The 26,094-nt window shown below is 41.6% G+C and overlaps 1 protein-coding gene across 1 annotated transcript in view; it reads right to left on the bottom strand.

Annotated features, from left to right (window-relative positions):
* Nucleotides 1-25,819, bottom strand: part of LOC129864735 (protein Dok-7-like) — a 35,373-nt gene extending 9,554 nt beyond the window's left edge. The window contains 8 exon segments of the mRNA XM_055937031.1: nt 1,087-1,135; nt 8,622-9,430; nt 9,981-10,085; nt 14,516-14,635; nt 19,636-19,836; nt 22,792-23,022; nt 25,583-25,628; nt 25,727-25,819. Coding sequence (XP_055793006.1) covers nt 1,087-1,135; nt 8,622-9,430; nt 9,981-10,085; nt 14,516-14,635; nt 19,636-19,836; nt 22,792-23,022; nt 25,583-25,628; nt 25,727-25,780 — 1,615 coding nt within the window. The 5' untranslated portion in view covers nt 25,781-25,819.
* Between the last annotated feature and the right edge of the window lie 275 nt (nt 25,820-26,094).

The raw sequence follows: 26,094 nt of genomic DNA, 5'->3' as shown, positions 1-26,094 counted from the left end.
AATTATATTGCTTCTTATAACATTCTGTTTCTTCCTGCAGCAACTGGTTGAGATTCTCTGCATCTCTCCCAACTGTCTAAGCAGCTCAATCGCAAAATCAATGCAGCATGTAGAAACATGGAGAGGCATCGACACCTTAACAAGGGGAGGAGAAATAGTCCAGGAAATACAGAAAATAAAAGATCTTAGTCAAGGAGAACAGGGAAAGAAGTGAATAAACGGAGGGAGGAATGCATGAAGGAAGAGGCAGGCTTTGTCTGTTAGCATGGAGTTCAGTCAATAAAGAGTGGAGGAAATCGGAAGGGGAGCACTCTCTTACCTTCAACGGAACTGAATGACCTTTCACCTCCACAGATGGAAGGCCTCCATCTTGTAATTTAGGGTCCAGCAGTTGCACTTCAATGGGCTTCTCTTCTTTAGGTGTCCCTTCACAGTCCACACCATTCTCCAAGCAAGGCCCAGAGGGTAGTGGCTGTCCAAAACATACACCACTGTGGTGAATCTGACCAACCTATAGGACAACGCTGTTCCCAGGCAATGCTGGTGTCACCCTAGTGGGCGAATAGCACTCCTCCCCGTTCTTGCACTTGAAGCAGTTTTCGTAAAATGATAGTCCCCTTGTCATGTCGAGTTCAGATCACGCAAAGGTCTGCAGGTGGTAACAAGTTCTTGGGACGTAAGCTCAGCAGAGGCCGTTGACTCATACAGATTCAGTGTGTTTGTCTTTTTACATGGCTCTCCGGTTGTGCTGCGGGTGCCTAATAGCTCAGCTGAGAGCTGCTGGTTCCTCTTTCAGCCTCTTCAGCTTCTCAGAGCTGTGATTGATCACTGAGGCAGGTGAGGGCATGCTCTCGATAACCTCAGTCCATAGGTTCTGTGCTTGCAGCTCAACGCATATCTAGTTATACAGGTTCTGTACATCGGTTTAATAATTCATGGGATTCATTAATAAGAACAAACTACTTATCTAAACATGCTGCAAAATAAACAAGTCTGAAAATAAATTCATGCTTGGAGAGAGATATTAAAGGCATATAATAGCATCGGTGTGCATACACACGCACACAGCCAGTGGAACAGACTTACCTGTTATGGCTGGCATTGCTGAGCCCGCTGTGTAGGAGAGCGGGTTCCCCTGTGAGAAAATAAGGAAAGAGAATATCTTCAATAATTCAGACTAGATGAAAAAGTTCCTTTCACACAATATTTTCTCTTTTGTGCCAGTCTTTCAACTAATATAACTAGGACATTGTCTTTATGTAAAAACATGAGAGCCACTATGGCTTGCTCACATAGAGTTACAATGACTTATTGGAACCTAAGGGCGCTTAATGGTCTTTGTTTTCCTAGCTGAGGTTGAGTATCACAACGATGTTGATAGATGTGCACTCACACAATGCTTTATCCAATAGGACCGGTGCTGGGCAGCTAACAGAGGAATTATTGTAATGTAAGGCTGGACCTTTACGGCACTCATAGGGAATATCTTTCAAAGTGACCGAAGACTACACTAAAGACAAGTCAGAGGAATCAACAGAACAATGCCTTTTTTGTTTTCTACAAAGGTCATCAGAAATTAACCTTGATAAAGCAATATGGGATTATTAATATCTAAATGCACCACCAGCAGAGGGAGCTCTAGATTTAAAAGATCAATAAAGTCACATACTGTATACGGGGCAGAAAAAAACATGAACATCATTTGAAGTTGTTTCATCAGAGAGTGAAACAGACTCCCTTCGAAGAAAGAAGAGCAATTTGGTTTAAGATGTTTGAAATTCTTATGGTCAGAATTTTTCTTCATTAATTTTCTTTTTAACCGCACTCAACGAGCTGTATAAGGCCAAAAGCAAACAAGAAAATGCTCATCCAGCAGCGCTCCTAGTGGTCGGGTACTTTAATGCAGGCAAACTTAAATCCGTTTTACCTCATTTCTACCAGCATGTGCAACCAGAGGGAAAACTATAGACCAGCTTTACTCCACACACAGAGACTCATACAAAGCTCTCACTCACTCTCCATTTGGCAAATCTGACCATAATTCTATCCTCCTGATTCCTGCTTACAAGCAAAAACGAAAGCAGGAAGTAGCAGTGATTCGCTAAATGAGCTAAATGCCTTTTATGAGCTAAATGCCTTTTATGCTCGCGTCGAGGCAAGCAACACTGAAGCATGCATGAGAGCACCAGCTGTTCCAGACGACTGTGTAATCATGCTCTCCGTAGCCGATGTGAGCAAGACCTTTAAACAGGTCAACATTCACAAAGCCGCGGGGCCAGACAGATTACCAGGACGTGTACTCAAAGCATGCGCGGATCAACTGGCAAGTGTCTTCACTGACATTTTCAACCTCTCCCTGACCGAGTCTGTAATACCTACATGTTTCAAACAGTCCATCAAAGTCCCTGTGCCCAAGAAAGTGAAGGTAACCTGCCTAACTGATTACCATCCCTTAGCACTCACGTCGGAAGACATTAAGTGCTTTGAAAGGCTGGACATGGCTCACATCAACACCATTATCCTGGAAACCCTAGACCAGGGGTGTCAAAGTCAAATGGACGGAGGGCCAAATAAAAAATTTAGCTACAAGCCGAGGGCCGGACTGTTCGAATGTTCATTGAAAAAATTTTAAATGACGCATATAGTCTAGTGAACCTAATTGAACCTACTGAAAACCTAACAAATATATTCCAATATGATCAGATAAATAAAGCAATATTTTCTTATGGCTCTGTCAGTAATCTTTAATTTTCAACAGACACAAAAGACAAATTTCCTTTATATAAAAATCCCCATAACATGAACATTAAATGAAAGAAACCGGTATTCAAGGCACCATCAGTAGCCTATATTTTCTATTTTAGCAAAAGTGGGCTAAATTTACTTCAAAGAAAAAAACAATAATAGCAATTTTCTATCATCCACTCAACTGAAATATTTTTAAAATATAATTGGATTGAAATACAATAAAATAAAGTGCAAAAATCTATTAATCAAAAACAACACTTTGTTTAAGGAGAAGTAACATGCAGTGAAAACAAATATTAAACTTTAACTTTTAAACTTGAACTGAGTAAAAACTCTAAATATGTGATTGCACAGTAATGTTCACTTGTTTGAGGTTGAGGGTGATACTTGGTGGTGTCCCATCTTTTCCACAAGTTCATCAATGTTCGGGGTAAGGCTCTGAGCTGAGGAAATCCTCAGAATTGAGTGGAGGTGTTCAGCAGTAAGTCGACTTCTGTGTGATGTTTTGTTCAGGTTCATCAAAGAAAACAGTTGTTCACACAGGTATGTGCTGCCAAACATAGACAACGTTTGAGCAGCCTGGATGCGCAGCTGGGGCATTGTGTCGGGGAGGAAACGGGCGAACTCCGCAGCACCCACTGCCGCATATTTTGCCCTCAGTGCATCATTGCATTGGAGGTCAATCAACTCCATTTGGAGGTTTGGTGGTGAGCTTTCCACGTCAACAGCAAATGGGTTACCGAGCAGTTCCAACCTGCTTTTTTGTGCTTCAAAGTCAGCAAATCGGCGTCGAAAGTCAGCGGCAAGCATACCTATTTTATCAGCCAACTGTGCGCTCGGGAACGCACTGGTAGAGAGCTTCTCTTTCATGGTCTGGCAGCTGGGAAAGTGGCTCAAATTTTCTTTCCGCATCTGCGTCTCCCACAGAGTCAGTTTGGTTTTAAATGCCTTCACTGTACTGTACATATCAGAGATGACATGATCCCGACCCTGCAGCTGCAAGTTCATTGCATTCAGATGACTCGTAATGTCACACAGAAAAGCCATTTCACACAGAAACATTTCGTCTCGGAGTTGTGTTGTGTCTTTCCCTTTGCTGTCCAAGAACAGACAAATCTCCTCACGAAGCTCGAAACATCTTTGAAGCACCTTTCCCTGGCTTAGCCATCGCACCTCTGTGTGATAAGGCAAATCACCATGCTCCGTTTCTAACTCCGTCAGAAATGCCTTGAACTGGCGGTGATTCAAACCTTTGGCTCTGATAAAGTTAACTGTGCGCGTGATGATGCTCATTACATGCTCCATTTTCAAGGCTTTACCGCACAACGCTTCCTGGTGTATGATACAATGATAAGCTGTCAGCTCACCTGTCGCGTTTTCCTCTTGCATCTTTTCCCGTATCTTCGCCACCAGTCCGCTCCTGTGTCCACACATCGCAGGTGCTCCGTCGGTTGTCAAACCCACGAGTTTTTCCCAAGGCAGCTCCATCTCATTTACACATCTTGACACCTCTTCATACAAATCATGCCCCGTAGTTGTGCCATGCATAGGACGTAAAGCCAAAAACTCCTCTGTCACGCTTAGGCTGGAGTCCACTCCGCGGATGAAAATTGACAACTGGGCAATGTCAGAAATGTCGGTGCTCTCATCCACAGCCAAGGAATATGCAATGAAATCTTTTCCCTTTTTCACAAGCTGCTCTTTTAGATTGATGGACAACTGGTCTACTCTCTCGGCAATGGTGTTTCTGCTCAGACTCACATTTAAAAAGAGTTGCCTTTTTTCTGGGCAAACTTCGTCACAAACTTTAATCATGCAGTTTTTGATGAAATCCCCCTCCGTAAATGGCCGGGCTGATTTAGCGATCTCTTCTGCCAAAATAAAACTGGCCTTGACAGCAGCCTGGCCTTGTGATTTGGCTTTTTTGAACAGAGCCTGTCGAGATTTGAGGCCTCGTTTTAATTCCTCTGCCTTTTGTAGCCTTTGTTCCATGTCCATATTCTTGTTTTTGTCCGCGTGTTTCGTTTCATAATGTCGTCTCAGATTATACTCTTTCAGTACCGCCACACTTTCTCCACACAGAAGACACACAGGTTTTCCAGCTACCTCCGTGAACATATACTCCGACTCCCACCTTGTTTGAAACCCCCGGTTCTCAGTGTCCACCTTCCGTTTTGCCATTTTTGATGGGTATCTGAAAGTTAATTTTACTGTGATGCTGACGACTGCTGTGCCAATAAATATTGAAATGAAGCAGCCTACTGCTCGGTGCGTCACCGTTGCATTGTGGGAAATGTAGTATTGGTGCGTGTAAAAGATCTGCGGGCTGCCGGCTTGCTGCGGTCTGCGGGCCGGTTCTAATAATAAATCAAGATCATCCCAGGGGCCGTAAAAAACCTTCTCGCGGGCCGGATGTGGCCCGCGGGCCTTGACTCTGACATATGTGCCCTAGACCCACCCAATTTGTGTACTACCCCAACAGATCCACAGATGACGCAATCTCAATCGCACTCCACACTGTCTTTTTCCACCTGGACAAAAGGAAAAGCTATGGGAGAATGCTGCAAATTGACTACAGCTCAGCATTCAACACCAAAGTACCCACGAAGCTCATCCCTAAGCTAAGGACCCTGGGACTAAACAAATCCCTCTGCAACTGAATTCTGGACTTCCTGACGGGCCGCCCACAGGTGGTAAGGGTAGGCAACAACACATCTGCCACACTGATCCTCAACACTGGGGCCCCTCAGGGGTGCGTGCTTAGTCCCCTCCTGTACTCCCTGTTCACCCACGACTGCGTGGCCAAGCACAACTCCAAAATCATCATTAAGACACAACAGTGGTAGGCCTGATCACCGACAATGATGAGACAGCCTATAGGGAGGAGGTCAGCAACCTGGCAGTGTGGTGCCAGGACAACAACCTCTCCCTCAATGTGAGCAAGACAAAGGAGGGCCGAACAGGCCCCCATTAACATCATGGGGCTGAAGACAAAGGAGTTGGGGCTGAAGTGGAGCGGGTCGAGAGTTTCAAGTTCCTTGGTGTCCACATCACCAACGAACTGTCATGGTCCAAACACACCAAGACAGTTGTGAAGAGGGCACGACAACACCTTTTTCCCATCAGGAGACTGAAAAGATTTGTCATGGGTCCTCAAATCCTCAAAAAGTTATACACCTGCACCATTGAGAGCATCCTGACCGGTTGCATCACTGCCTGGTATGGCAACTGCTCGGCATCTGACCGTAAGGCGCTACAGAGGGTAGTGCGTACGGCCCAGTACATCACTGGGGCCAAGCTTCCTGCCATCCAGGACCTATATACTAGACAGAGGAAGCCCCAAATAATTGTCAAAGACTCCAGTCACCTAAGTCATAGACTGTTCTCTCTGCTACCTCACAGCAAGTGGTCCCGGAGCACCAAGTCTAGGACCAAAAGGCTCCTTAACAGCTTCTACCCCCAAGCCATAAGAATGCAGATCAATTAATCAAATAGCCACCCGGACTATATACATTGACCCCCCCCCCCCCCCCCCTTTGTTTGGACACTGCTGCTACTCGCTGTTTATTATCACTTTACAAATTACCTCGACTAACATGTACACCCACACACTGACTCTGTACTGGTACCCCCTGTACATAGCCTCGTTATTGTTATGTAATTTTCTTGTGTCACTTTTTAATTTGGTTTGATTGTTTTACTTTAGTTTATTTAGTAAATATTTTCTTAACTCTATTTCTTGAACTGCATTGTTGGTTATGGGCTTGTAAGTAAGCATTTCACGGTAAGGTCTACAGCTGTTGTATTCGGCGCAAGAGACAAATAACATTTATTTGATTTAATATAATCAAAAGCACTGCTTAATAAAATAGGTATATTTTTGATGAACAAAAAAATGCCTAGAATCAGCTATTCTATTCGACTGACAATTTTTTTGAAAATATTTTGATCTAATCAAAAGTCTCATGCTCTGTGTATGAATAATCCCTCTTTCAAAACATATAAGCATGAGGTTTTACGTTGTAAATCACTTGTAAATGAGATTATTTAAAGATCAAACTGAAGGGTTATCATTTCTTGTGGTTCCATAACAAGCCAAGAAAGCGTAAGGAAAAAAAGTTTGTAAAAAGAAAATAAGTAAAAATCAATTCCCTGCACTTGGATGACCTCAAAGAGAGAGAAGATGGTCAATACAGCCGTTTTTATCTCAATATGAAATCATTTCTGGGTAACAATCAAGTACCTTACTGTGATTGTTTTCAATTAAAACTGTCAAAAATAAACAAAAATAGCTTCTTAGCAAAGAGCAATTTCTCAAGCAAGAATTTTGCTCCGATTGTGTCTGGGAGTTGTCTAAATGGGTAGGGGAAAACTGAAAAATAGCTGTTATTGGCAGAACGGTTTGGAACCCTCTTTCTTATTGGTCTATTAACTAATTTACCGTCTGGTGACGTCACCAGGCAGGCTAAAACGCCATCCCAACCAAAAATAAGCTGACATTTCAGGTCTTCAAACAGCTCTTACACTAAAACGGTATTATCATCCAGGCTCATAGTGTGGAAATATATATAAAACACAGGATAATAACGTTTTTGACAACACTTGGCCTTTAAAAAGCCCAAGACAACCTAGAATGGTAGTACAAACTCAAGATGGAGGCCCATTTAGAAGAGCAGTAACTATTGTGACACAGATGCTCTTATAAACACACTTTCTACAGAGATGGGGGTGTTTAATCGACCATGAACAACATCTACACACAGAAGAGCATTTCCTGACCTTATTGAGTGAGAGGACAGCTGATATCTCAAATGCCTAGTAGAGTCAGTGTTGGGGAAGCTACTCTGAATATATAGTTTACCAAGCTACCTACTCCTTCACACTGGAAGAAGTTACGCTATACTAAATTACACTCAAGAAAAATATAGTTTACTAAAGTTACTTTGAAACAAACTACTTTGTGAAAAAATATCACATCTAAATCTGAAATGTCATAGACTACAAATTGCAGGAACAGTTTGCTCTGGAGTCAGATGTTAACAGAATGTGTGACTTTGCCTGTTAAACACAGAAAGTGAGAATTAGGCACACAAAAAGCGTTTCAAGTGACAGGTTGTTGAAAAAGAAAGGAAATTATTGCCTATTTCACCTATGTATTATTTTCTTGGTAGTGTTTAGTTCAGTAGTTAGTTAAACCGCTACATGGCTAGAAAGTTGTTAACTACTGAAAACACTACCAAGATTGGAATTTAGTTCAACTACCACCAAGCTACTGGAAATTGTAGTTCAATTACTAATTGAACTACATGTAGTTTACTACTCCCCAACACTGAGTAGAGCGCAGACAGACAGGCAGACAGACAGGCAGCAAGATTATTAATGTTCCAACACCAATTGCTGTGAGATAGATTTCACACAAAGGGATGCATTGACAACTATAGCCGGCAACAGATGATACCAAGATGACAAGGGTTTACTCACAGTCGAAGAAGCTGTTATAAAGTGAAGTCTAATCAAAAGCAGCTGACAGTATTTTTGTACTTTGGTAGTTGGTACTCATGAGAAAAACAAAGCAACTCTGAAGAAACTAAACATTTTGGCACAAACTGTGTCAATTTGATGATAATAACAGTGAGACGAACCAGTGGAATACAGTCAATAGTATTAAGATAAACATGTTTTTCTTTTTTAACACTTTTCATCCATAGATTAATAAAAGTGACCAGGGGAGCATCTCAATTGTATTTCCTTGATTCCTTGTGTCCTCTCAAAACACATTGGAGTAGAGGATCCTAAGTTTCTCCAATAAGTTGAGAAGGAAGCGAGGAGAGAGGACACAAGGAATAAAGAAGATTCACCCCAGCTCTCTGTACCTTGAATCCTCCACAGGTGGGGCAGATAGTGAGGAGGGTTTTGGAGGCAGTGGGTTGGGAACTACTGCAGACCTGACAGGACTCTGGGTGTTGACTGTCACTAGGGGGCGCCACCCTTCTTTTACTCTCCTCAGACTGGCTCTGCAGGAGCTCTGTGGTGGACCGCCTGGCAACATTGTCCGAGAGACCCCTGAGAGGAGCATCTTTCCCCCCCTGTGATGACTCACATAATGGGGGTGAACTGGTCACCTGGTCTATAGGTGTTGTGGAGGTATCCTGCCCCCTGGCCCCTCCTGTTCCCCACTGCAGTAGAGTTCGGGGGCTGTCATAGATGTACCTCAGTGAGGTGGGTACCTGGTACTCATGTCCTGGCGCATGGGGACAGGTACAGGGGGCCAGGTCTAGAGACAGGTGAGGGGGCAGGCTGAGCAGGGAGCCAAAGTCGTCCCCCCCAGGGCCAATGTCCAGGCTACCCACGTAGGAGGAGAAACTCCCAGAGTAGGAGGAGTGGCTTCCTGTGGCGATGCCGCTGTCGGACGAGCTCTGGCGACCAATCTCCTGCAGCTGCCGGGACCGAGGGATCTTGGCTACTACACGGGCTCCACCCACCTGGCTGGCGGACGGTTTCTCCTTGGCTTGTAACTGGCCAATGATGGTCTCTGTGCGGGCAGAGCTTGTTGTGACAGGCTCAGTCCAAATGGCCAGCCGGTTGCCGATGATGGAGTCTGATTGGCTGGTGTCGGAGGTGTGAGAGGAGCCTGATATGCTGCAGTCATCTCCCGCCACAGACAGACCATATGTGGAGGAACCTGCCAAAACAACATACGAAAACGCATTATTTATTCTTTAAAAACAAAATTATTACTTATATACCGTATCTACACAACACATTGAGGCACTACATCAAAAAAACATATCAGATTATCCAAAATAAGTTTCCTCAGTCAATTGTTTGACTGGTATTCACAGCCATAATACTCACAATTAATCAACAACATAATAAATATGATGCTATAGAAACGTACTTTAAAAAATGTTTTATTTAGAAGGTTTATTTAGAAGGCTACTTTAAAGCAACAAGCACCATTACTGGGAATGCATCATTTTCCATGGATTAGTCATGGAGAATAATAACACTAACACTAGTACACGTTACATATGTTAGAGGGGTGGTAGTTCCTGAAGTTTGTTTAAAGTGAAAGGAAGTGAGGTCTGTTTATGAAACTAAAGGTTGGTGTTTTCCTAGTGTTGTCGAGGGAAGATAAATGGTGGAGTGGCAGTGGAGGCTGGTGGAGATATTAAATTGGAGGACAGGCTCATTGTAATGGCTGGAATAGAATAAACGAAGAGATACAGCACCTGTGCTGCTCTGGTGAGACAGCATGGTGAGTCGTTTCTCCAACTCCTGGGCCTCATGGTTCACCCTCTTCTCAGAGTAGGCCTGGCTAGCGACAGCGTTGGTGTCTGTCAGAGTGAAACACACAACAGTGTTCATTTGATTTTACCTGTATTTTACCAGGAGTCAACAGTCAACAAAAATACGTAGTATCAATAACACACTAATACAATGATGAACTGAGCTGCAGGGTAGGAAAGAAACTGCTTAGGGAAGTCACCATGAGGCCGTTGGTGATTTTACAACAACAGAGTTCAATGGCTTTGATGAGAGAAAAGTGAGGATGGATCAACAACATTGTAGTGACTCCACAATAATGACCTAAAAGACAGAAAGAAAAGTAGAATAAAAGTATACAGAATAAAAATATGCAAAACGTATCATCCCCAGCTTCCAATTGGCTCATTCATCCCCCATCCTCTCCCCCAGTTGTTGCTGCAAATGAGAATGTGTTCTCAGTCAACAAGGCACTAAAGTAATACTGCAAAAGAACACTGCTTTACACCAGACACTGGGAGAGGAATTCACCTTTCAGCAGGACAATAACCTACAACACAAAGCCAAATCTACACTGGAGTTGCTTACCAAGAAGACAGTGAACGTTCCTGAGTGGACAGTTTTGACTTAAATATGCTTGCAAATATATGGCAAGACTTGAAGATTGCTGTCTATCCATGATCCCCAACACTTTTACAGAGCTTGAAGAATTTTGAAAAGAATAATGAGCAAATATGGAACAGTCCAAGTGTGCAAAGCTCTTACGAGACTTACCCAAAAAGACTCACAGCTGTAATCACAGCTAAAGGGGTTTCTAACTTCTATTGACTCTTATCTAATCAAGGTATATTAGTGTTTTATTTTTCATTCATCTTTTTTGTATTACTTTTTCTTGCAATTTGATATTAGAGTATTTAGTGTAAACAGTTGATAAAAAGTATAATTAAATACATTTTTATCCCACTTTGTAACACAATAAAATGTGAAGAAATCCAAGCGGGTGTAGTCTTTATATATGCACTTTAGGCCTACGTTAACCTGATTGTAACACTGAAAAGGCTTTTTCTAAATTAAATTAAAATATCCATGTGACATTGTTACATATACCATGAGATTTCGAGTTATTAATTTAATAAAACAACAAACTTTTCTATGTAGTTTTTATGGCGTGATGGTGCACCCCATAAAAAGACTGGTAGCCGTCACATGTGTAGCTTGTTGTTTATGCTGGCCAATCAAAGTGGCAGAGGCTCAACATGTAGCAAGTGGAGTGAGAGTTCACTAATGCAATGCAAGATGGAATAAAATTACGGATTTAAAAGTTAGCGAAATGAGAAGGAGTAGGCTACAACGAGTAACCAACAGGTAGGCTGTTGTTTTATCTGACTGGGGTTGATGAGAAAGAACAACATGTGACCTCAATTTGCCTAGCTAGCTAGCTTCTCTGGGCTACATTTACATTAACATTTTATTCATTTAGCAGACACTCTTATCTAGAGCAACTTAAGGTTAGTGCATTCATCTTAAGGTAGCTAGGTGGGACAACCACATATCACAGTCATAGTAAGTAAATTATTCCTCAATAAAGTAGCTGTCAGAGCTAGTAAGGGGGTCAAAAAAGTCAAGTGTGAGTATTAGTTCACGAAAGATGGGGGGGATCGGAGTGAGAAGGAGATGCGAGGCTGGGTGCTGTGGGATTATTTAAGATACTCTTTGAAGAGGTAGGATTTCAGTTGTTTTCCGAAGATAGGCAGGGTCTCTGCTGTCCTAGCTTCAGGGGAAAGCTGGTTCCAACATTGGGCTGCCAGAACAGAGAAGAGCTTGGACCGGGCTGGATAAAACAGAAAGGTATTACCTGAACGTTCTCTATAAGAACACTAATTTCTGTTTTCGGTTGCAAAACATTTTGCTACGGTGTGCCCTCTATCTGTGAGGGTGAGAACGCTAGGCCTTTAGAGGGCTAATAGAGAACAGAGTCACATGGGAACACCTTGCTGTTTATGCAACACTACATGTGTTTATTAATAGCACTGCTTGCCACGTGGCATCTGTGGTACACGCGACGGATTGTTAATACCGCCGCCAGGATCTTATATAAATTACCTTAGTCCTAAAATCAGCTGTTATTGCTAAGTTACATTGATTTGTCATTTTGGTTGTGCAAATAGAGTGCAAGGGTCATTGTCATTTTGGTTGTGCAAATAGAGTGCAAGGGTCATTGTCATTTTGGTTGTGCAAATAGAGTGCAAGGGTCATTGTCATTTTGGTTGTGCAAATAGAGTGCAAGGGTCATTGTCATTTTGGTTGTGCAAATAGAGTGCAAGGGTCATTGTCATTTTGGTTGTGCAAATAGAGTGCAAAATGACATACAAATGGCAAAGGACTACCACAAGAATTTCAATATGTTATCTAGCTGTTAATGAATGGACTGTAATAGCTGACATCTGCTTCAGCTTCTTGTTAACAACCGTGTTCCCTTGCACGAGAAGGGACAGTGGTGTTTACAGAAGAGTAAGGAGACTAGACACACAGATTGAGAGAGAGAGAGAGAGAGGGGGAGAGAGAGTATAATTACTCAAGAAAGAGGGGAAGACAGAGGAAGGAACAGATTGAAGGGGAGAGAGGGAGAAAATAACACGAGATGGAGGACGGCAATGAGAGAGAAAGAGAGAGAGGAACAGAGTGTATGTACACAGAGTGTGTGTGTGAGAGAGAGGCACCGAGTGTGTGATGGTGGGGGGGTACAGGGGACACTGGAATCATGGGGATGAGGTTACACACATGCTCAGAGTGATTAGAAGGGTTTGGTGCGCTCTGTTTGTGTGAACTGTGACTTTGACCCCCCCCCCGCTTTCCCTCTGACATCGTCTCCTGTATTTATTCTACTACGCACTACAATAATAGAAAATTAGTTCAATGCCTGATTGGGCGAGGGGGATGTGTGAACCCAGGAATACCCACACGGCAAATTGACCAGTGTTACCTAGTGTTGATTTTCAGTCTAACATTTCTAGTGTTAATTCAGCTGTTTAATTAACTCTGTGAGTGTTAAATTAGCACTCATTGGTGTAAAATAACTTCAGTGTTGGTGTTAATAACCAGTGTTAAACCAAAACCACTCCCCTCATTAACATATTTCCCATTATGTTTCTTTCAGTGTCTATGTTTTGTATGTATATTGATTGATTAAATACATTTTATGCTAGTCAAATATAAATAACATAAATTATTCTAAACTAATCCAATCTGTTACTTGGACTTATTGCACCTGTTAATGAAATGATTGTTCCAGTTAAGATGTTTTAGGTAGTCTAATATCTTAGTCTTCCCAACCCGGAAATCATTCCGAATGTAGGTTGCGGGTGAATAAAAATTCCAAACGTTGGATATCCCCACTCTGGCTGTATTCCAACAAAAATTACACATCACTTTGCAAGCCAGCATAATGTGACTTGCAGGCCTGATGTGGCCTGTAAACCATGAGTTTCAGGCCACTGTATTAGGTTGAAACTAAACACGTGCTGTATTGGGTTAAATAATTTAATTTGAATGATAACATATTTGTTTAGGATTTCACTTGGTGAAGGCCACAGGACTGAAAATGGATGAATACAGCAACCGTGTACAGTATCTGTCACTAACAATAACAGTCATGGGTGGTAACTCTACTATTTACTTGAAAGGCAAGACACTCTGGGAAATATGCAAATAAGGCTTTACACTAAGCAGTGTGTTAATTTAACACTGAAGATTGTGGATCCTTATAGACACTGGACCAGTGTTAAATGTAACACTCTCAGTGTTGATTTAACACTGGAGAATTTGCCACAGCTGCAGCGCACACCCTAACCTCTACCGTACCTCTCTCACGATGCGACAGAGCATTCAGAGGTGACTGGATTTAATTTGTTGCTATAGTTACAGTTAGTACAGTGGTTATCCTATTACATATGTATAAGGTGGCCCCGTTGTATATGCTGCTTATGGTACAGTTAGTTCAGTGGTTATCTTATTATATTCACTAATATTACAGTCTGTACCCAGCTAATCCAATTATGTATAATACAGCTGTCAGTCATCATTCTGTTGGATCAGAGTACATTGCATGGAATCCATGCAATGTAACATGCTCTGCAAGTGGCTACATTCCAGAAAGCACATGGGGTGGACCTCTTTTATAGAGAGGATAAATCCCACTCGAAGTATGTCTCGAAGAACACTTGTTTTGATTAAGACGGTAAGTGTTCAATTTAAGTGTTTGCCAACTCAGAAGGCGAAAAGGCAATGGATACTCTACCTCTATATACCTTATCTCAGAAAGACCCCAATGGATACATTTCATCCATCCCCATTTAAATTGCCCAGAAATTTGATCAAAATAACCCGAGCTGAAATATGTTCTGTACGCCACCCTGATCGGTCTGTGCTTGTTTAGGCAAGCCGTATATTTAGCCGTGACAACCTTCATACCTACGCATCAGTAAACACCTTTGGTACTGACCTGGCAGGACTGGCCGAAGTCCAAAAGGGCCTCTGCTGGGGGAGATGCCTCTGACGATGCAGTCGAACAGAAAGCTGATCTGCTCACCCTCCATGGATGATAGGAAGAAGACGCCAGCCCCTGTAGGAAACACACATAGTCCGACGGCTTAATGTCACATTCCACTATGTAGATTGTGGTGAATGTTTCACTACACCCGTCTGGGTCAATTATAAATGGATGGAAGTAGAGTACAGTGATGCATCTTTGTACTGTCCAGTTGGCTCACAAGCATTGCAATTGCTAGCACCCATTAATTTTGTTTGCAGAGTGAATGGACATGATTCTGGACTGTCAACCAGACAATTGTGGTCCATTTTTAACTTAGTCAGATAGTGAAATAAGAGCAACCTTGAACTTTCATAGATATAAAACGCTGAAGTTAGATTATGTTAACCCACTACATTCTAGAATATGTACATAAGCTACGGATAAATAAAGCCTCACACAACACAAATTAACTGTAAAAAATTAAATCTCTGATATACAGCTTCGGTCACTCAAAATGTCCAATTCGAAGCGTAAAGTTGGTATAGGTTGAGAGGGTTAATGGGTCAGGAGTTATTTTGCCTTCTCCGCTAACAACCAAGGCTGCTAACCATCACCCCCAAGCCTTAGACACACCAGAGAGGTCACCAAGAGGGTCCTTCTGTCACTTGGTCCTGAGACCACCCACCACAGAGCTGGCCCCCGTCACATTCTTTAGATGCCACCGACCCTAAGAAGAGGTCAGAGGTTAGCAGCTAAGACCACTCAGATGTCTACACTGAGGGGGACTCAAGAAGCATGTTACAACTTCTCTCGTCTGCAGTCATCTGTTGTCGTCTATCATCCTGTTCTGAGTAAAATGGCTAATTCACAAGGTTAATTAACAATCTGACTTGAGAATAATTTACAGTATTCATGGATTCTCAATAGCTGCAATGTCTACTACTGCACCTATGTATTGATTTATGTCAGTACTTGGGTGGAAAGTAATCCATCATTGTTCACCTGAAGTATGAGTGGTGCTTTGAGAACAATGTAAGGCTCTGGCTACAACAACAACAAGTGAAATAACATACTTCCTGAATGATGACATCATGAAAATGCTTCAACAAAGCTAAGCAGCACAGCTTTTTGGTCTTAATTTGAGGTTAGGGTTAGTACTGTGTTTAAATTTAGGGTTAATTTATCCTTAATGCGAAAATGTGGTTCGCATCGCTGTGTGCCTACCAAATTTTGTAACAATGCGCAGAATTCCGTACAGCTCCGCATTGACATGATTGGTTGACGGTAGGTGGGGGCGAGAGGTCCTGTATAAACTCAAACTCACTTCCTTGACAACTTCCTTCACGACAGCTCTGCGCTGCCCTGCGAAGCGCAATAAGTATGAATGCCCTGACTTCTGCAGATGCCGTATCACTGTAGATGCTGCACGGCCAATGTCGACGTCGGATTGACCATACAGTGGCATTTAAGAGGAAAGTAAAAGTAACAAAGTAATACGATTACGTTACTGAGTTTGGATAATCCAAAAGGTATGTTAACGATTACAATTTTGGACAGGTAACTAGTAACTAACGGATTACATGTAGAAAGTAACCTGGCCAACCCTGGCAGCGGCCATTACCTGACACCAGCAGCAGTAGATGAAAGCACTGAATGCGCATTAAGTAACTTGTAACTGTAAAGGATTACATTTAGAAAGGAACCTAGCCAACCCTGGCAGCGGCCATTAACTGACACCAGTACCAGGAGATGAAAGCACTGAATGAGCACTGAGTAACTAGTAACTGTTACGGGTTACATTTAGAAAGGAACCTACCCAACACTGAATGAGCACTGAGTAACTAGTAACTGTAACAGCTTAGATTTAGAAAGAAACTACCCAGCACTGAATGAGCAGTGAATCATATAGGAACACACTTATTAATGTATATCTGTGTTCAGACGGCCTTGTCCCTGCTCTTTAAAATCATTATAAAAGCCCTGTATTCCTCAATGGAAGTATCCTTAGTTTTGAGGTCTCCTTGGTAAGCTGCTGTCCAGTGCAGACTGTCTGTAGATGTCACGCCCTGGCCTTAGTATTTTTTTTGTTTTCTTAATTATTTTAGTTAGGTCAGGGTGTGACATGGGGAATGTATGTGTTTTTGTAGTGTCTAGGGTGGTTGTAAGGTTTAGGGGGTTTATTAGAGTAGTTGGGTTTATGTTTAGTATAGAAGTCTAGCTGTGTCTATGGTTGAGTGTAGGTATCTAGGAAAGTATATGGTTGCCTGAATTGGGTCTCAATTAGAGACAGCTGGTTATTGTTGTCTCTGATTGGGAGCCATATTTAAGGCAACCATAGGCTTTAGCTGTTTGTGGGGAATTGTCTATGTTGAACGTAAGTAGCTTGTGTGTGCACTTTCGTTTGTAGCTTCACGGTTGTTTGTTGGTTTTGTATAGTTTGTATAAGTGTTTCGTTTCGTGTTCATCTTCAAAATAAAGAGAAGATGTATTTTGCACACGCTGCGCCTTGGTCCTATGCTTCATATCAAGACGATCGTGACAGTAGACTGGTCTGGACAGACTGGTCTGGTCTACAGACTTTGAACAGACATTAGCTTCCAGCTACATAAAAAGCAGAAAGAATATTTCCTCTCTCGTTATACTGTAGCTTTGTATTCCATCCCTGTTCCCATTGTCATAACATGGCTTTGAAACATCTCAGTTTTGATATTTGACAATCCCTGGGAGTTGTTTTAGACAGACTTTGAGCCTGGCCTTAGAGATAGTCCACATGGGAAAGACTGAAGAGGCCAATTCACCACCAGACACCATGCAGCAACGTTACCCCCCAGCCAGAGGTCCAGTAACACTGTCGCCCCACTTCTCCATCTGCTGTGGATAAACTGTGCTGCGACAACGTATCTCTGGAATGCATGCCCTTCACAACACTTAAACATTCAGACGCGCCCATGTATAGATCCCGTGTGCACACACACACACACACACATACATTTTTCCCGTCTTTGAAAAAGGGATGTGATTCCCTTTTATGACGCATGGATTGGAAAACTCTCCCCGAATGTGACCTTCACGATATTAAGTTGCGCCTCTAGCCGAAGATTGAATAGAGCTAAATGAATCACGGATCACATACTGGAGTCTCCTGTTTCCAGTTCATCGTGTGTATTAATTTTACTCTGATGTCTTCAGCTATGCAGCGTACTTTGCGTTCCTGTCTGTGTCCACTACAGGTGTTGACACGCGTCCGTTCCACCTTTAACGGTTTAGAGTCTATTCCAGGATGTAAACTGCAAAATACCATATCACAATCACATACACAGGCCATGGAAATAAACTTAACGTGCTCTCTGCTCAAGTATGACTTCATTGACTTTATATTTAGAGATTATGTTTTGCTGGACCAAGGCTAAATGAGATTGGATTTCTATTCAAAGCTTGCAAGCTTTGTGAAACAAAATCGGCCATGACAACAAGTACTTTATTTCATGTCGTCTACCCAAGTTACAAAAGCAGATGTTTATACGTCTGATCCATCTTGTCGGACGACAAACTGAATTCCTCCGCTGTTCTATGTTCACTACATACTTCAGTCTGAGACTACCATCGTTGAAGTCGTTTGTGGTGAAGTCAAAATGAGAAGTCATCAGCGATTGGATCATCTCTAACCAATCAGAGTATCAAAGCCAAAGACGCATTTTCAAATTCCGCTTTACCCACCACGTGTGTTCTTGCCCACCCAACCCATCGATTTTTGGGACCAATCAAACGGTCTAGAATGGATTTCCATCCTAAAAATCATCAGTTTCCGACTCATTGCGGAGAAGAAACTAACGTACAAAGAGCTATTTTTATGATTCTGTGTCTCGTCAAACACCATTGAGCATATTTAATGTAAGTCTGGCCCCAAGGATGAGTCATAAAAATTAAGAAACATCCAGCAACTCTGTTTACCACTCTCAGTAGTCATAGTCCCGACACTAATGTTCTCCGCCTGAATGATGCCATTTGACACGCTGTTCTTACAGGGTAGACGACTCAGAGAGAAAAAAAACAGGAAAATGTAATGATCTAAATCCACTGAATGCCAAACTCATCTTTCATGCTCTCAGTGATGAGATAAATCCCAGAAACATGTAAATTAGATCAAATTGTGGAGTGATACAAGCGGCTGAAAGCACATGCCAACATACGCTCCATGTGAAGATGAAACACATTTTGTAAACAGTGGTACCGAAGTCTAGTAACCAAAGTAAGTGAAAAATAAAACTTGACAAAAGCTTGGATATGTCGTTTGAATTAACTTCTGTAATTGTCCACTCAATAAAATCAAGTTTAGTCCCAAAGGTCACCATAAATAATAGCCATCATATACAGGTAACTGCCAAAATAAAGGAATCACTTGAGTAAATAAGGGATACAAAGTATATTGAAAGCAGATGCTGCCGCACAGGTGTGGTTTCTGAGTATATTAAGCAATTAACATCCCACCATGCTTAGGGTCATGTATAAAAAGTGTTTCCCGCCACCATCGACAAAACACCAAATTATGGAATTTCTTATGGAAGAATGGTGTCACATCCCTCCAATAGTGTTCCAGACACTTGTAGTATCTATGTCAAGGAGCATTGAAGCTTTCCTGGCAGCTCGTAGTGGCCGAATGCCCTATTAAGACACTTAAATGTTGGTGCTTCCTTTATTTTGGCAGTTACCTGTATAACCCACAGAAAATTCCTTAATGCCACATTCACCTTGAATTTGAGTCTATCAAAGATCAACTGTGGAGTCTGATTTCCTGTTGTTATGTACTGTATTGATTAGTATTCTTATGACCAAGCAGAAACAGACGCTTTATTAGTTCCATGATACTTAATCAGATCATATAGTCATAGAAGTTTGTTTCAGTTCCTAAAAAAATGGTCCAAGACTAATCTTATAGGCCATTGGGCTTAGATTTAAAGGATCTATCTGCTAAAGCCTAATGTCAAACTGGAAATCTCCAATGACAATGCCGTTCTTCTTTTTCATGACACAATATGAGAGCACAATGGTTAGTGGCTGTAGCACAACAACAGCGACATCAATCAACTCACAGTAGCCGCATCGCGTCCCCCCCTCAAAGACGAAGCCGTTTGGTACAGGCCCATATCTGCGTAGGTCTGGAAGGTTCCACTGGCCGATGATAACGGGGAGAATGTCCCTGACCAGGACCAATAGGTTGTTACACAAGTGAAGGGTCGCAGGCCCGCTCTCCAACATGGTGCCTGGTAAGATACCAACGCTAAACCTGTGGACTGGACAGAGAAGAAGAGAAGTTGGAAACCAGTTAAACAAAATACAATAAAAACAAATTATTGATTTAATATAAACATATCACTACCTCGACACAAACAATTGTTTTAGTGGTAGCCAATAACTGAAAAAGAGATAGAAATAACAATTTCATCCTAAACATTATTGCTCCAGTATGGCTGTGATTTAACTGTATAGTATTAAAAAAAGGAAAACAGCGGAGTGCATTGAGAGTGAGATCGGTAAGTTGAACAGAGTAGAGCTCAGATCTGAAGCCCAAATGTAATCAATCAGAGCTTGTCGCAAACCCCAATCTATTTGACTCAATATTTTTGCTAATGAGCAACACAAGAGGGACAGCAGGCCTGGTCAGGGTAGGAACCTGTGTTGTCTGTTGATCTGTTTTCTAAATGTTTTAAGTGTGTGTGTGTGTGTAGACTTTTGGGTGTTTTGTGTATGTGAATTTTAAATGCTTGAGAAACAGTGTGTGAGTATGTGTACAAATGGGAGTTTCTCGATACCAAACAGGAACTACATTAAAATACATGAGTGATACCAGTGAGTAAACTCTGTTAGAAGAGAGATTGATGGCGCCAAAGATGAGAAAATGTCAGCCAGTCCCGGCGTGTCATCGCTCAGTTTGAGAAAGATTCATGGGGTGTCACAAATCACAACAAAAGCGCTGGCACACAACGACCCTCAGGCACAGGCTGGCAGGTGACATTTCTGCGTGCCTGGCCACAAGTCAGCAAGACGGTGGGCTGAGCACACCCCCAATCACATCGACAGGGATGTAGTGGAGCGGGTCAAGAGCTTCAAGTTCCTCGTGTCCACATCACTAAGGATCTATCATGGTCTACACACACCGACACAGTTGTGAATAGGGCACGACAACGCCACTTCCCCCTCAGGAGGCTGAAAAGATTTGTCATGGTCCCTCAAATCCTCAAAAAGTTCTACAGCTGCACCATTGAGAGCATCTTGACTGGCTGCATCACTACTTGGTATGGCAAATGCTTGGCCATAGACTGTTCTCTCTGCTACCGCACGGCAAGCGGTATTGATGCACCAAGTCTGGAACCAACAGGACCCTGAACAGCTTCCACCCCCAAGCTAGTTAGTTAAATAGTTAACCTAATAGCTACCCGGATTATCTGTATTGATCCTTTTTGCACAAATGTTTTTTACCCATCATATACACATACTGTTCATTATCTGTCACTTCATAATTTATTTTATTGACATCTGTGGCATTGTATTGTGACAAAACTGCACATTTAAGAGTGGTATTTTATTGTCCCCAGCACAAGGTGCACCTGTGTAATGATCATTCTGTTTAATCAGCTTCTTGATACACTGTATATACAAAAGTATGTGGACAACCCTTCAAAGTAGTGGATTTGGCTATTTCAGCCACGTCTGTTGCTGCTCAGACGAGCACCCAGCCATGCAATCTCCATAGACAAACATTGGCAGTAGAATACCACACTGAAGAGCTCAGTGACTTTCAATGTGGCACCGTCATAGGATGCCATCTTTCCAATAAGCCAGTTCATCAAATTTCTGCCCTGCTAAAGCTGCCCCAGTAAACTGTAAGTGCTATTATTGTGAAGTGAAAATGTCTACGAGCAACAACGTCCCCGCCACGAAGTGGTAAGCCATACAAACTCACAGAACGTTTATCTGGTAAAATGTGATTGTATTGAACAGGGTTACTTCCAGAAAGTAAGGACTTGTTTCTGGACATGGTGGCCAGCTACAATACAGGTTATGCCCTAAAAGAGGAATAAAGGTCTCTGGGGCTGTTTTTTGTGGTTCAGGCTAGGCACCTTAGTTCCAGTGAAGTTAAGTTAACGCTACAGCACATAATTACATTCTAGACGATTCTGTGCTTCTAACTTTGTTGCAACAGTTTGGTCATGTAGTGTATCTACCTCAATTACCTCGTACCCCTGCACATCGACTCGGTACTGATACCCCGTGTATATAAGTTGTCATTACTCATTGTGGATTTTATTATTGCGTGTTTTACTTTTCTATTATTTCTCTATTTTCTTTCTCTCTGCATTGTTGGGAAAGGCCTGTAAATAAGCATTTCACTGTTAGTCTACACCTCTTGTTTACAAAGCATGTGAAGAATAAAATTACATTTGATTTGATTTGACACTTCACACCAGAGCACGACAATTACCACACTCACCCACAAACACACAGTGGAACACACACACACACACACTGGCATTTACATTGCACACACACACAAGCACACACACAGGGCAGCTGCAATATGTCCGCTTGACCATTCCAATTACACTCCACACAATAGATCCAATACATCTGATTTTTTTTACACTCATTTGTTCCACAACACAATTCAACTGGACTCTGTGGAGTCAATAAGAGTTCTACAAAATATAAATTGCCTTATTAAACTTCTACACCAAAATCAGAGCATAAAAAAGTCAAAACACATATTAATGAATACATATTTCCGGATGGTGACAGGGATATGAGTAGATACAAACAGTTACACCCCATTCCATGCTCAATCAGTCATCAAACTGACATCTAAAACACCTTACTGGTTACTTTGAAATTATGTGGTTTGATGCACATGTTATGTAAATTCATATTGCACAACACTTGGGTCACCCAGAAGAGCACGTCATCGGAGAACACTGTCAACAAGGACCTACCCGTAAGACTGCCTGTTGCCTAGGATGTAGTGTAGCAGATACCAGCTAAAAACACGCTGATTTGACTCAACGCCTAACAGAGTTATACACATTACATACTACCTACATGGGCCCTCTGCAATAACCATCAGGCTGAAGGGGACACGGATGTCCAAGGCTAAAATCTACTACATGAGTTCAACTTATTACTTCACAAACTAATCCACATAGTACAAATATGGGACACAAACAATGACTACCATAAACCAGTGCATCTCCCACCTTCCCCCAGACTGTAGCGGATGCGGATGTCCCAGGCCAGCAGAGCCTCCTTTCCGTCGAAGCCCAGCATGACAACCTGGCCCAGGCAGAGGATGGCTAGCGTGTAGCCCACCCCCTCATAGGAGAGACCTGTCTCCAGACCACAGATGTCCTCCAAGGTGACGCTGACCCTCTCCCGGTGGCCCTGGGCTTTATCCGACTTGTCTTTGTAGACCAGAAGTAATAAGCAGTCTGGGAAAAATGGGAGAGAAGAGAGAACATAAGGAAAAACTTAAATTTCACAAAATTATGATCTATAAAATTGATGATATATAACAGTTGTATCCTACAACATAAAGGGTCAGTTTCCTGGACAGTCTAAGATTATTATTGGACTAAAAAGTATGTTCATGTCACGCCCTGACCATAGAGAGCTTTTTATTCTCTATGTTGGTTAGGTTGGGGTGTGACTAGGGTGGGTCATCTAGGTGTTTTTATGTCTATGTTGGCCTGTTATGGTTCCCAATCAGAGGCAGCTGTTTATCGTTGTCTCTGATTGGGGATCATATTTAGGTAGCCATTTCCCCTTTGTGCTTTGTGGGATCTTGTCTATGTATAGTTGCCTGTGAGCATTATATTAACTTCACGTTTCGTTTGTTCTTTAAAGTTTTCTATTCCAAAATAAAGGATGGAACATACCACGCTGCATCTTGGTCCACTCCTTATAACGATCGTGACAGTTCAAAAGAAATATCCTTTGAAAGTGCTTTTTAGTCCAGGACTAGGCTTAATCTGTGTCCAGGAACCTTTCCCACAATGTTGAGTCTTAAAGCAGTCTTAGTTGTTAGTGAATGTAGAGGCTAGGTATGAGGAAGTTAATTACAGCCAGGAAACGTTGTTATGCATAGAGTTATCATTGTATTGAGAAGCCTTCCAGTGAATAGGGTGGAGTAAGAATCAATTTGAGCTTTTTATTGTATTGTACTGTATTGTACTGCATTGTATTATATTGCATTTTATGTTATTGTAATATATTGTACTGTACTGCATGGTATTGTACTGTATTTTACTGCATTGTATTATATTACATTTTATGTTATTGTAATATATTGTACTGTACTCCATTATATTGTATTGTATTGTATTAAAATATATTTTATTGTATTGTACAATATTGTACTGTACTGTACTATATTAAACTGCATTGTGTTGTTTTGTACTGTTTTGTACGGTATTGTACAATATTGTAATGTATTGTACCGTATTGTATTGTAATGTATTATGTTATGTTATATTGTATTGTATTATGTTATATTGTATTGTATTATATTGTAATGTACTGTAATGTAATGTATTATATTGTACTTTATTACATAGTATTATATTGTATTGTAATTTATTGTACTGTATTATATAGAATTATAATGTATTGTAATTTATTATATAGAATTATAATGTATTATATTTTATTGTAATGTATTGTATTATGTTATGTTATTGTATTGCATTATGTTGTATTGTATTGTAATGTATTGTAATGTATTGTATTGAGGTGGGAGGATGAAATAGAGGAAGAAGAAAGACCATTAGAAAATGTGAGTTTTATACTCGACTTCAGTACATCCTTACTGTCTAGAGAAGAATACGAGTTAAATAAATGGACCATATTGTCTGGCCTGCTTCGAAAATATCAAAAGGACTCTGACTTCCTATATTATCCTGAAAGGCTACACTCAACACAATGATAAGTCAATCAGCGACTTTTGCACTTTGAGTAAACCTGTTGGCAGCACCTGACACTTGTAAGACATGGCCAGAGCCCATAATATGCCAGGCCTACTGTAAGTACCAGTATCTCTTGACATAGTATGAAAGGCAGGGGGAATGGTTATCTTGGGTGCTTGGCATTTACTGTGACCGTACAGGCATATGGTGAAAACAGACAGTAGCTGGTCCACAGAAGTTGGTCCACAGTAGTTGGCCAGTGCTCCTCGCTACTGACAACACATGATATCCCACAATAACATTGTGAGTGCATTTACTGTTATATCTGAACCACAGGAGGTTGGTGGCACCTTAATTGGGGAGGATGGACTCGTAGTAATGGCTGGATCGAAATGGGTGGAATGGTATCAAATACATCCAACACACGGTTTCCTTGTGTTTGATGCCATTCCATTTGCTCCATTAAAGCCATTATAATGAGCCGTCCTCCCCTCAGCAACCTCCACTGATCTGAACATATTTAATCAATAGACACAATAACTAGCCTACAGCACAGTAAAGGTAATCACTTCCAATCAGAAGACTATAGTTTACATTCTTAATAACTACAGACACATTTTACATAAAACTACATTTCCTACATTGTATTTACAGCGTAATTGCCTGATGCATGGTTATAAACCAGTTATAAACACACATAGAGCAGCGGCCTCTTTAAATGTAGCCTAGCACCAGAACATATTAACTTTAATACGGGGCCAGCCAAAGTTTGACGGAGCAACCCAAAATTCGAAACTATCAGCACAGTAGCCTATGCATGGGAAAATATTACATTCCATGGCATGCAGTAATGCAACTTTGTTGCTTTTTTGGGGGATGTTTAGTAGGCTAAATGACAAGTAGACAGTTATTTATCGATTTACTACGGTAGTAAATAGACCACAAGCAGTAAACTTTCGAATTGAATTGTAGGCCTATTACATGACCATATACATTTAACAAAGAAAAACAAAGTAAAGTTATGCGCTGATGTTTCTCTAAAAACGTGTGTTACGCGCCATCGAATATAGAACAGTGAGCGACGTACCTGCTACAGGCGATGGCTTGCGGAGTGCAACCCACCTATCCTTCCACTGAAAGAGACAACCGTACGAAACAGACGCAAACATTAAAATATTGTATAACTTTGATGCACATTCAAATTCACTGAATTAATTTGTTTTGTAAACACCTTTTTTCCATCTCTGAATTTGACATATCCCTCCACGACAACTGAATCCGTCATCTTCAGTCATGGTTCCAAACCAAACAGCTGCGGTGTCGCTGTCCGGTGCCCGAATGAGAGGTCATTTTCAAAATAGCTTTAGCCTACTGGTGAGGGGCACACACTCCCCCCTTGTACACGCGCTTCGTGCACGCCCATCCGACACCAACGCAAACACACAGAAACGCACCCACCCAAACTTACAGACTTTCCCAGGTGATTTTTCAACAGGTGATTTTTCAACAGGTGATATTAATCAAAATATATTAAAGAAATGCTACTTGCAATTGACTAAATGAGTTAAAGGTTATCATTTGGGGATGGCTCACTAACAA

Source organism: Salvelinus fontinalis, chromosome 11, assembly GCF_029448725.1.
Source record: "Salvelinus fontinalis isolate EN_2023a chromosome 11, ASM2944872v1, whole genome shotgun sequence".
Lineage (NCBI taxonomy): Eukaryota > Metazoa > Chordata > Actinopteri > Salmoniformes > Salmonidae > Salvelinus > Salvelinus fontinalis.
The sequence above is the reverse complement of the archived record's forward strand: the minus strand, read 5'-3'. Positions and strand labels throughout refer to the sequence as shown.